The sequence below is a fragment of the Ochlerotatus camptorhynchus genome, unplaced genomic scaffold, assembly GCF_037179485.1.
Source record: "Ochlerotatus camptorhynchus isolate MF236.1 unplaced genomic scaffold, CSIRO-AGI_Acam_v1.1 ptg000158l, whole genome shotgun sequence".
NCBI classification, from domain to species: Eukaryota; Metazoa; Arthropoda; class Insecta; order Diptera; family Culicidae; genus Ochlerotatus; species Ochlerotatus camptorhynchus.
In genome coordinates, this window is record NW_027040648.1 from 864854 (window position 1) to 878048 (window position 13195).

The window sequence follows — 13195 nt, forward strand, 5'->3', positions numbered from 1 at the left end:
CATGAAATCAGAAATCGTAGAACCAAGCGGTGAAAAATAACGATTTTAAATTGGCTCACTACTTGACTAGTCTATTGTTCCCAAGCAAATCTATTAACGTACCCCATTCTAGTCAAAATTCTAGTAATACACAATGTTTGTTTTGATCGCTATGGAAGTTTGGCAGGTAAAATGAGGGGTTCGTGAATTTTCCAATGTTTCGAGGGGTGCATCGATTAGCTTGGGACCGAAGTTAGTACCAGAGCTGAGCCGCAAAGTTGAGCACGTTCCTTCGGGACCTACTAGTCTTAGAGTTACCTCTATGGTTGAACTACCTTGACCTTGTTTTTTTCTAATATTCAAAGTTAAGTATTTCAAAAACTTGTTCAACTTCTAATGTGTGGCAAATGTGCATATTCCAGAACCAAAAAAAAACATTTCAAGTCTCTGAATTGAGAAAATTTATTTGCTACTGTCGATTATGTAATCCACTCTGTAAAGTTCAATGTGTGAATGAAAATATCTAGCAAAATTAAATGCTTGTGTTTTAAAATGCATTACTTTCTATAGATTATCCTTTGTTAGAAAATTATTAAATTCCCTACGACTTCCTGGTTTTTTTTTTCAAGAAAAACAAAATTCCATGCATTGATCGCTAACAGCCCTGAAATCCATCCAAATCCAATCCATGCGTGTCGTAATTTATGGATGGCCCCTTTAGTTGAGTGAACGATGAAACTAATACAAATACTGTCAGTATGCCCAAAAATAAACCATGATAGGTCTGCACCACCATCAGACCCAAGTGACCTCCGGTATCTCCGAAATGATGCATGGAAAAATTTCGTTTCAGATCAGAAACCGGATTAAACTGCCCGGCTCTCGGTCGCAGAAATCCACGGTCAATTGCTTGGATGGTTCATCTCGCATCGTACCCCAGAGCCAACGTAAACAACCGTCAGGCGCTTGATGTCAGATAACTACAAAAGACAGAGCTTATCAGTGCGTTCTTTGTACCCGCAGAGTTCCAAGATCAATTCTTTTCGCCGCGCAACCTCCGGTTCGTAATCTCTGAAGGCGCTTTATTATGACGAAATCCCGCACTGTTGTAACAAAATAAAACATTGGACTTTGACGCCTTCGGCAGGGGAGAGGGATTCGTTCTTTCCACTGACTGTCATGGTCCGCTTGATTGACGTACGTTATAATAATACATGGGATGCTTACAATGTTAAATATTCTAGTGCTATTTTCTAAGAGTAGTCTAGTTTACTGGTAAAGTTGCATTGATGCGGTGCGAGTGGCTCAGAGGCCTTGACAATCGAAACTGCTCAACTGAGCACGGTTTCCAACGGTTCCGGATAGTAGCGGCAGTTGTCCTGCGTAAACATACTGTCCACGTTGCTCGTGACTGGCATGTTGTAGTTCGGGCAAAGTCGGATCTTACTTCGGTACTCCAACGACTGCAGGACGATGTACTCGACGTAGACACGGGGTGAACTCAAGATTCGCCACGTCAACGGATTCAGGAAACTGGTGTTGTACTCCCAGCCGACCGTCAGCTTTCTGGGCTTACCAACGCTGGTACCGGCCAGCACTCGGGTGTAGTTGTGACCCGGTTCGTATAATCTGAAATGATGAAGCAGAGGTTAGAAACGAAGTTCTGAACAGCAACGTACAGCAAGAACTTACTCTGCTTCTTCGGTGAATGTCATCTTATTCGAGTGATCTCCCTTGCTTCCGTAGATACTCAGATGGAATCGGCCGATCTCTCCCCCGTGCAAAATACTCTCCTCCGTGTCGGACATCTTGATCAACACTTTGTAGTGCGTCCTGCAGTACGGTTCGCCCGGTCCCGTAATGAAGAACGCCTGAATGGTCTGCTTCCCAATCAACTGATTGGCTTCCCTCAAACTCCGATAGCTGTTGTAGCTGTGGAATCCAAACCGGAAACACAGATGCCCATCCCGATCACAATCGAAACAATCGCCAGCCAAGAACTTCTCGTAGCTTTCGCAAACAATCGCCGTGTACGGACACTTGGTGCGGATGCTCTCGACAAAAAAGTCCACCGATCGAACGTGACTGCAGCTGAAGAACTGATACATGCTGGATATAAATGAACCGTCCTTCCGCTTCCACAGAGTCTGATCGCAACCGGGTTGTTTAAAACCTCCGTTCGGGTAGAAATCCAAATGTCCGATCGGCTCATACAATCCTAACCCGATCTTCGGCACGAACGGCGTCGCATCGCTGTGAACGATGTCGACGAACTTGGCATCCGTAGTGTCCAACCGGACAATCGGATTCGTTTCGGTGAATGCCAGCTCCGCCGGATCCATTCCGGTGATGCGACCGAGCATCAGACCAAAGTCCTTCTGCAGGTAGTATCCGGTGTAGCCGGAAAGGTGCGCTCCCAACGAATGGCCGATCATGTGTACGTTGTCCAGGTTTTTGAACCGGAATTCTTCCTGCAAATGTCGGAAAGGTTAGTTCAATTGGAGTTCGATACGAATCATTTTCAAAACAACTCACCGCAATCAAGAAGATCATGTGCGCCGCGATCGCTCCGACCAGCCGAATGTTGGCACTGGCCTGATTGTACGGTGGGCTTGAACCACCACCCCAGTCTATCACAATACAGGTGGCCGTACCGTCAGTGTCCTGATCCAGAATCAGGTTGATCATCCGCTCGATCCACTTGGCACTGCCCGTCTGCAGGAAGCCGTGGGTGATGATGTAGATCTTTCCGGCCGGGTTGATGCCCACTTCGTGCAGGTAGTCCGGATCGTCCAGGTTGATGAACTTGGGATAGGACCGGGCGAATTGGTTGAACACCGGAAAGCGAACGTTGATCTTGGCAGGGTTTTCCGGATACAGGGCTATGGGCCGGCGCTCGTCCGTCCACGGCGGGGTGATCGGAAAGCATCCATAGACTCCGTAGCACACTATGTTGTTGGGGTCTGGAATGATAGGAGGGAGATTTTGAAGATTCATTTTGGACGTCACGATCACTTCAAAAATTCCAGTAGTGACTAATTCAGTGACAATTTTGGAAAATTAAGGGACTGATATTCCGAAACTCCCACCTACAAAGATCCTCTAAACTTCCCGCGTAGATCTGGAGGACTTTATTAGGTTTAGGAAAAGAGTCCGAAGAGCCTCATTTACAGATTCACAGATCATTCAGAGAACTACCAATTCCGATTGATCGAGCTTCAAGAGTGAGTTCAAAGCACTTCGAAAGCAGAGCTAGGACTCCGTTTGCGTTAATTTCAGAGATCTTTGCGATCATATTTGATCTTCTAGATATTTGTCCTGAGCCTATGGTTGCTGATGACGTGTCTCAGATATTCTGTCAAGATGACAGTTGGATCAGGAATTATTCTTAACAACTGAAATTGATCACAAATTTGAATGAAGTTCTATGGATATTATTTCGATGCAACAATATGATCAGGAACTATTGTGAAGATCTTCAACGGATCAATAACTCAAACGAACTCCATCAGATATTGTCACAGAAAGTCAAATTCTATTCTGAGCTATTCTGAAGATGATCAAGTGATCAAAAATGTATAAGAAGTTCTTTTGGGAAATATTACAAGAGGATCAGGAATGGGTTTGAAGATCTCTAACTGATCAATAATTAAAATGGAGTGCCTCAGATGGATACCTCCAACTGACCAACAGGTCATGAAAAGTCTTGTGAATAATTTTCTCAAACAATCAGGTAAGGAATCAGGAATTATCCTAAACATCTCCAGCGGCTTCAAAATGCAGGTGTCAGACAATCGCTTATAAGATCAGGTTAGTCAGGAATTATTTTAAAGATATCTGAAACCTGATCAAGTGTTGACATAGATTTCGCAATTTCTGGCACGTTCTTTGAAGTATCGTAAAGATCTCTAATCTTCTGTGAAGTTCTGAGAATTTCTGGAATGTTCTCTGAACTTCTGAGGAGTTCTTGGAATTTCTGTGAAACTCGTCGATCTTCTGGGAAGTTCTCGTATTTTTAAGGGAAATTCAAAAATCTTCTGAACAGTTCTTGGAAGGAAGTTCTAGGAAGCTCACAGAAATTACGAATAGTTCTCGGATGTTCTTCGAAGTGCACGCATCTTGTAAGAATCTGTTGGAAATTCTGGGCAGTTTTCGGAACTGTTGGGAAGATCTCAGAATTTCTTGTCAGTTCTCGGATCTTTCGGGAAATTCGCAAATCATCTGAGATGTTCTCGGAATTTCTGGCAAGCTTTCGAAAACTTTTGAAAGCTGTCGAAACTGATGGGAAGTTTTTGAAATTTGTGGGAAATTTTCGCATCTTCTGGGGAAATTCCCAGAAACTCTGGAAATTTTTAAATCTTCTGGAAAGCTCTAAGAATTGCGAGGAAGACTTCGAAATATGTTGTAAATGCACGGATTTTTTAAGAAGTTCGCAGAACTTTTAAGAAATTCTCGGAACTTATGGAATGCTCTCAGAATTACTGGGAAGTACTCGGAACTTTTAGGAAGTTTATAGAATTTCTGAGAAATTATAAGATCATCTGGGAATTTTTGGTAATTTCTGGGAAGTTGCTGTAACTTCTGGAAAGCTCTCGGAATTTGTTGTAAATGCACGGATTTTTTGGGAAGTTCTCCGATCTTCTGAGAAATTCTCAGAACTAATGGGAAGTTCTCGAAAATTTCGGAAACCTCTCAGAATTTCCACAAAGCACTCGGATCTTCTAGGAAGTTTATAGAATTTCAGTCAAATTCTAAGATCATCTGGGAAAATTTAGGAACTTCTGTAAAGTTTCTGGAACTTTTGGAAAGTTTTCGGAATTTGTTGTTAATGCATGGATTTTTTCAGAAGTTCGCAAATCTGAAAAATTCTCGGAACTTATGGCAAGCTTTCCAAAATTCTGGAAAGCTCTCAGAATTTCTGGAACTCGTTCTGGAAATCTTCTGGGCTTGCTCTGAAAATGTTATGAAGTTGCATTGAAACGATTTCAGAACCTGCACAGGACGTCTTCTGTAAGTCCTCTGAACGTATCCTGAAAGGCTTCTCGACTAATTTTGGAATCCTTCTAGACTCGTTCATGAAATGGGCCAAACATTTTCAGAACCTGTACTGAAACCCCTGAAAGTTCCCTGGACCAGAAGTCATCTGAACTTGCTCTGTAAATCTTCTGGACTTGTTCTGAAAGTTTTCTGGACTCGTTCTGGAAGTCTTTCGAACTTGTTCTGAAGATTATCAGCACTTGTAGTGAAAGTCTTCTGGAAGTTCTCTGATCGTGTTCTGGAAGTTTTCTGGACGTGTTCTGGAAGTCATCTGAACTCGTTTTGAAAGCCTAGCTAGTTGATATGTCTTGGAAGTATTTTGATCTAGAAGTTGTCCAGACTCGTTCTGGATTTTTTTCTGGCCACGATCTAAAAATTTTCAGCACTTTTACTAGAAGTCATTGTTCTGAAAATCTCCCAAAAGTCCCCTGAACGTAACCCGGAAGACCTCCGGGTGTATCATAGAAGTCTTTTGAACCAACTAATGATTCTACTGGATTTGTATGAAAATCTTCATAAATAGTTATGAAAGTTTTCTGGAAGGCCTCTGAAAGTAATTTTGAAATTCTCCTGTACTCGATCATGAATTGGTCTAAAGGATCTCTGAACCCTAAAAGTCTTCTGGATTAGATCTGAAAGCCTCCTGGACTTGTTGTGAACGTTTTTTGGAATTGTTCTGGAAGTCTTTCTGACTAGCTCTGAAGATTATCAGAACTTGTACTGGAAATCCTGAAGTTCTGAGAATCCGTCTGAAACTCTCCTAAAAGTCCTCTGAACGTGTCCTGGAGGTTCTCCGGGCGTACCATAGAAGTTTTTTGGACTAGTTAATCATTTTTCTGGACTTGTTCTGAAGGTCTTTTGGAAGTCCTATTCTAGCAGACCTCTGAACGTATCCTGAATGTCTTCTGGACTAGTTCATGAATTGTTCTGGAATCGTTCTGATCATAAGAATCTTCTGGAAGTCCTCGCGTCCTCCGACGTCTATGTGAATTTGCTTTGAAAGTCGTTTGATCTAGTTCTAGAAGTTGTCCAGACCCGTTCTGGATTTTTTTTTTCTGGACAAGTTCTGAAAATTTTCAGCACTTGTACTGGAAGTCTTTGTTCTGAAAATCTATTTAATGTCATTCTGGATTTATTAAGCTACCGGAAGTCCTCTAAACGTGTCCTAAACGTCCTGTTGATTTGTCCTGAAAGTCTTTTGATCTAGTCCTGGAAGTTAACCAGACTCATTCTGGATTTTTTTCAGGACATGTTCTGAAAATTGTCAGCACTTGTTCTTTTCTGGAAGTTCTCTGAACGTGTTCTGGATGTCCTCTGGACTCGTTTTGAAAGTCTTCAGGGCTAGACGTCCTGTGGATTTGTCCTGGAATTTTTTTGATTTAGTTTTAAAAGTTGTCCAGCCTTGTTCTGGATTTTTCTGGACTTGTTCTGGAAATTTTCAGATGTCATCTGAACTTGCTCTGTAAATCTGCTGGACTTGTTCTGAAAGTTTTCTGGACTTGTTCTGGAAGTCTTTCGAACTTATTCTGAAGATTATCAGCACTTGTAGTGAAAGTCTTCTAGAAGTCCTCTGATCGTGTTCTGGAAGTCTTCTGGAAGTCCTCTGAAATCGTTTTGAAAGCCTTCAGGGCTAGTGGATATGTCCTGGAAGTATTTTGATCTATTTCTAGAAGTTTTCCGGACTCGGACACTTGTACTAGAATTTTTTTTTTTTTTTTTTCTTTATTATAGAGATTTTTAGCCTGAGGCTAGTTCATCTCTTACTTGTACTAGAAGTCATTGTTCTGAAAATCTATTAAAAATCCTCTGATCGTGTCCCGGAAGTCCTCTGGGTGTATCATGAAAGTCTTTTGAACAAACCAATGATTCTTCTGAAAATCTTCAGAATTTATTTGGGCAGTCTTCTGAACGTATCCTGAAAGTCTTCTGGACTAATATTGGAAGTCTTCTGAACATCTACAACTACTATCCTTTAAACGTGTCCTAGACGTCCTGTGGATTTGTCCTGGAAGTCTTTTGATCTAGTTCTGAAAGTTGCCCAGACTAATTCTGGAGTTTTTCTGGACATGTTCTGAAAATTATCAGCACTTATACTGGAAGTCTGCTGTAAGTCCTCTGATCGTGTTCTGGATCTCCTCTGAACTCGGTTTGAAAGTCTTCAGGGCTAGTTGTCCTGTGAAATTGTCCTGGAAGTATTTTGATCTAGTTCTAGAAGTTGTCCAAACTCTTTCTGGATTATTTCTTGACTTGTACATAAAGCTTTCTGGATGTCTCCTAAAAGTCCTTTAATCGAGTCCCGGAAGTCCTCCTGGTGTATCACAGAAGTCTTTTCAACTAGCTAATGATTCTTCTGAACATGTTGTGGAAATCTTCATAATTAGTTATGAAAGTCTTCTGAAAGTCCTGTTCTGGCAGTCTTCTGAACGTATTCTGGACTACTTTTGGAAGCCTTTTGGATTCGCTCATGAATCGTTCTGAACATCTGAAACTTCTGGAAGGCCTCTAAACGTGTCCTAGCCGTCTTTTGATCTAGTTCTGGACACCTTCCGTCTCATTTTGAATTTTTCTGGACATGTTCTGAAAATGTTCGACACTTGTGGTGGAAGTTTTCTGGAAGTCATCTGATCGTGTGCTGGATGTCCTCTGGACTCGTTTTGGACGTCATGTGCGTTTATCCTGGAAGTTGTCCAAACTCATTCTGGATTTTTTCTCTTTCAGGAAATGTTCAGCGCTTGTACAGGAAGTTTTCTGGATGTCTTTGTCCTGAAAATCTCCTAAAAGTCCTCTGATCGTGTCCCGGAAGCCCTCCGGGTGTATCATAGACGTCTTTTGAACTAGCTAATAATTCTTCTGGACTTGCTCTCAAAATCTTTGGAATTTGTTGGGAAAGTCTTCTGGAAGTCTTCAGGGCTAGACGTCCTGTGTATTTGTCCTGGGAGTATTTTTATCTAGTTCTGGAAGGTGACCAGTTTCATTCTGGATTTTTTCGGGACTCGTTCTGAAAATATTCGTAACTTGTACTGGAAGTTTTCTGGAAGTCATCTGATCGTGTTCTGGATGTCCTCTGGACTCGTTTTGAAAGTCTTCAGGGCTTCAGACGTCATGTGGATATATCCTGGAAGCTGTCCAGACTCGTTCTGGGCTTTTTCTGGACTTGTTCAGGAAATTTTCAGCACTTGTACGGGAAATTTTCTGGATGTCTTTGTCCTGAAAAACTCCTAAAAGTCCTCTGATCGTGTCCCGGAAGCCCACCGGGTGTATCATAGACGTCTTTTGAACTAGCTAATAATTTTTCTGGACTTGCTCTTAAAATCTTTGGAATTTGTTGGGAAAGTCTTCTGGAAGTCTTCAGGGCTAGACGTCCTGTGTATTTGTCCTGGAAGTATTTTGATCTAGTTCTGGAAGGTGACCAGTTTCATTCTGGTTTTTTTCTGGACTCGTTCTGAAAATATTCAGCACTTGTACTGGAAGTTTTCTGGAAGTCATCTGATCGTGTTCTGGATGTCCTCTGGACTCGTTGTGAAAGTCTTCAAGGCTAGGCGTCCTGTGGATTTGTCCTGGAAGCCTTTTGATCTAGTTCTAGAAGTTGTCCAGACTCGTTCAGGAAATTTTCAGCACTTGTACAGGAAGTCTTCTGGGTGTCGTTGTTCTGAAAATCTCCTAAAAGTCCTCTGATCGTGTCCCGGAAGTACTGCGGGTGTATCACAGAAGTCTTTTGAAATTGCTAATGATTCTTCTGGACTTGTTCTGAAAGTCCTCAGAATTAGTTATGGAAGTCTTCTTAAAGTCTTCAGTGCTAGACGTCCTGCTGAGTTGTCCTGGTAGTCTTTTGATTTAGTTCTGAAAGTTCACCAGACTCATTCTGGATTTTTTCTGGTCATGTTCTGAAAATGTCCAAAATTTGTACTGGACGGTTTCTGAAAGTCATATGATCGTGTTTTGGGTGTCCCCTGGACTTGTTTTTAAAGTCTTCAGGGCTAGACGTCCTATGGATTTGTCCTAGAAGATATATTTTTAAAAGTTGTCCAGACTCGTTCTATATTTTTTCTGGACTCATTCAGAATATCTTCAGAACTTGTCTTCTAGATCACGTTTTCTGGGAGTACCTTGGAACTCTTTTGAACTAGTTTTGGAAATCTTCAGGACTCGATCTGAAAGTCTCCTGGATTTGTTCTGAAAATCTTCAGACCTTGTACCGAAAGTCTCTTGGACCTGTCCTGGAAGGTTCTCTGAAAATTATCATGACGTGTGTACTAGAAGTCTTCTAAACTCGTTTTGAAAGTCTTCTGGGCTCTTCCAATATCTCTTCAGAACTTGTTCTGGAAGTCCCCTCGACTTGTCAGGAGAGTACTCTTTCGGACTTACCATTAGTATCTACTGAAACTGCACAAGATCCACTAGACTTTCTTCCCAGGTCTGGACTCATCCGTGAAGTTATCTAAGCTTACTTCTGAGATCCTCAGAGATTTCCCTGAAAGTTCTCGAAACATTTCATCTGCCATTACACTTGCCCATACGCCTCGGAAGTCAAGTCTATTAATCCACAAAAATCTCAGAATTTCGTATAAAACTCAAAGGGTTTTTGAGGACAAGGTTGATAGAATCTACAGATGGCCGTTGTAATGGCTGAGTTGCCTTGTAAAATCAGCCATGATAGTGACCATTTATGGATTGTCCTTTAACCTCCAAAGTCAGATTTTCCGCACGAAAAATTCTTCACATGTTGATCGTAAATGTGTTGATTCATGAACTATCACGAAATTTTAAGAATCTGAAAATTTTATGAAGTTGCATTGAAACGATTTCAGAACCTGCACAGGAAGTCTTCTGTAAGTCCTCTTAACGTATCCTGAAAGGCTTTTCACCTAATTTTGGAATCCTTCTGGACGCGACTCCTTCATGAAATGGGCCAAACATTTTCAGAACTTGTACTTAAACCCCTGAAAGTTCCCTGGATCAGAAGTCATCTGAACTTGCTCTGCAAAACTGCTGGACTTGTTCTGAAAGTTTTCTGGACTCGTTCTGGAAGTCTTTCGAACTTGTTCTGAAGATTATCAGCACTTGTAGTGAAAGTCTTTTGGAAGTCCTCTGATCTTGTTCTGGACGTGTTCTGGAAGTACTCTGGACTCGTTTTGAAAGCCTGCAGTCCTAGTGGGTTTGTCCTGAAAGTATTTTGATCTAGAAGTTGTCCAGACTCGTCTACAAATGGCCGTTGACTCGATCTACAGATGGCCGTTGTAATGGCTGAGTTGCCTTGTAAAATCAGCCATGATAGTGACCATTTATGGATTGTCCTTTAACCTCCAAAGTCAGATTTTCCGCACGAAAAATTCTTCACATCGTAAATGTGTTGATTCACGAACCATCAAGAAATTTTAGGAATCGTCAAAATTTGCAGTGCTTGTCTTATAAATCTATAGAATTAATTTCCATGTTTGTGTTAGTGAAATGCGTGAAAAGGAACGACTCACTACCACATGCAAATATTGGCTAATATTTTCCAAAATGCTTACAGATTCTCATCGATTTTTTGTTGGGATTTCGCTAGTTTGAAGTCCGCCCAACTAAAAAGCAGTTATCGGTCAGACAATTGTTCCAAGCTAGATTTTACATTTCTAGATAAACATTTCAAAAGGTCCTATTTGCATTGATCGAATCTCTTTATATACTTTCTCTTTTGTTTATAACTCAGTTGAGAACCTTTTTGAAATGTGCATCTTGTTTTCTTTGTTCATACTTGGAAATGATCTACTGAGCTGTTTTGCATGAAAACCCTTTCCAACTGACGAATGACAATCGGTAGATGAAGTGAGGTTACACCCAAACCAGCGAATGAAGACTGTAAAAGGGTTTAATTTAAGAGCTTGTAAACATTAGCAGTGCTGATAAAAGACCAATTAGTACTATCGCGTCCGCTTTGAAGCTGACTTTAAACTAGTAACTAAAGCTTATGCTTACTCGAATCACCATCTACACTAGCTTTACATTGTAAACTCACTGCAGTAGCTTTGAAATTCTGGACCTCAAAAACCTTAAAACTACCGATAGAACACTTATTCCCTCACCTGCTCGGTACTCCTCGTTCATGGCCGGATTCCGCGTCACTAGACTCTCGTTCTCCTTGTAGTTGGCCAGGTACATCAACGTAGGAAACAGCAGTCCCGTTCCGTTTGACAAATGCATCCTGCCTGTCTGTCACGCATTCACCACGGCCGAAATTTCACACAACTCTTCGCTCGAAACGTCACACTTTCTGCGGTCACATACACTGCCCGGATTAGGAACGTAACTTGCCTGCTCACGGCGCCTTGTCAGTGGATCAAGTTCACCCCTTGTAGAGTTCTAATCTTCTATCGCTTAATCGACAACTTCTGCAACTCACATATAACAACGTCACAAGTAAATTTCGGTCAAAAGTTCAGACACGATGCACGCAAACGACTTCTTCTTAACTGAATTTCTTCACCCGAACTGATAAGAACGAACTGTGATACGGGAAGAAAGTTATAGCTCTAGTTACTTCCTCGTTCTCTGATGGTGGGAGATTCGCGTTCTAATTAATTGTATCAAGAGGAGAGGAGATTATTTTTTGTTTTGTAATTTGCGATGTTAACGCGACCAGCTTCGTTGAATGACTGACTGCGGACGTTGCAAAACTGCCAGTATTTAATCCCGACGCAAGCGCGCGTATCCTAGTAGGCGCAACGTGTGAGCTGAGGCAAACACGCGGACGCCGCTTCTCCATGGAAATGTTCCTCTCTCCTTGAATGACGGATGAACTTTCAAATGGAGAGAGGGAACAGCAAGCCGGGAGATTTTGGTTCATTAGTTCATTTGAGCTGGTGAATTTTGAACTGTTGATTGAACGATAGGCTGTCGGCTCTATATTTAGGTGCGGGAAAGTTCATTCTGTTACAGAATTTGATTTGAACACGTGTCTGTTGATTTATTGATTTGGGTGGTGGTAAAAATAACAACGAACTTTGATCTCAATCATTGTAATCGGGAGAAAAATAGCAGGACAAAAACATGTTATTTACAACTATTATCAATATTTACTGCATCGATAGGAATAATGGTTCCATGTGGGCTTGTTGACTGGCGAATGAATATCGTTGTAAGTGAAGAGTGATGTCCTGTTTACACGTTGCACGTCACTAGAGTTTGCGCTCAAGCCATTATCTTAAGGTAAATGCTGTTGAATGACAACCGACCGATGCGTTGCATAGCAACCTAACAATCTAGATATTGAGATCCTGGTAGGCCTTGCCTTCTTCGAATTATGAATTGTTCTCTTTTACCCAAGCTACCGTTCAATAAAGACGCTTTAACTTTGCTCTGCCTATTTTATTAGGTTATAAGCCCAGCAGAGTAGAAGGGAAATTTGAAAAGTTTCGTTTCGTTTGTTCGCGGAAATGGGTGAAGAAAAGTTGTGGCTGTTCGATGGAAGCAACTTCGAAAACTGGAAGTTCCGAGTGGAGGTTCCAATGGAGGACAAAGATGTGTTGGACTGTCTGGAGAAGGCCATTGAAGACGAGGAGTACGCGAGGGAACTCCAAGCGGACACCGTGGCAGTCAAGGCGGAGAAGAAGAAGAAACTCGAAGAACGCATGGCCAGATACCGGAAGTGCAAAAAAATGCTCATCAACCGAATAGCAGAGGACCAACTGAACTACGTGAAGGACAAACGGACGGCGAAGGAAGCTTAGGACGCTTTGAAGAACACGTTCGAGCGGGTTGGGATCACCGGGAAGCAGTACTTGAAGATGCAGTTCCAGGAGCTGCGTCTAAAAGAAGGCGAAAACGTGAGTTTGCAGTTTGAGAAAGTGGTGCGTGAGATGAAGGCTGCCGGGTAAAAACGGAGGACGAGGATGTCGTTTGCCAGCTTCTGTTAGCGCTATCAAAGTCCTATGATGCGTTAATCACGGCTTTGAAAACTATCCAAGCTGACCCGTTGACCCCGGAGTACGTCAAGAAACGGCTGATGGACGAATCTGCAAAACGTGCGAATCAAACGAGCCGCTCGGAGGAAAATTCTGATGAGTCGGCTTTCGCTGGGAAGAAGACTGGTTTCAAAAGCTTCGAATATGGTCATTTCGGGCACAAACGTGTGGATTGTCCAGAATTCCGTAATTCAGCGGCGAAAGAACGGGAGAGCCAAGCGCAAGCAGAAGGGAAA

At 42.0% G+C, this 13195-nt stretch overlaps 1 protein-coding gene across 1 annotated transcript; it reads right to left on the reverse strand.

The window, feature by feature from the left end:
• Nucleotides 1-1167: 1167 nt before the first annotated feature.
• LOC135701388 (pancreatic lipase-related protein 2-like) lies at nucleotides 1168-11660 on the reverse strand. Its single transcript, XM_065222172.1, has 4 exons — nucleotides 11082-11660; nucleotides 2515-2942; nucleotides 1672-2450; nucleotides 1168-1608 (listed from the first exon to the last, which is right to left on the reverse strand). The coding sequence occupies exons 1-4, from the start codon at nucleotides 11197-11199 to the stop codon at nucleotides 1311-1313; spliced, it is 1623 nt and encodes a 540-aa protein (XP_065078244.1). The 5' UTR covers nucleotides 11200-11660; the 3' UTR covers nucleotides 1168-1310.
• Between the last annotated feature and the right edge of the window lie 1535 nt (nucleotides 11661-13195).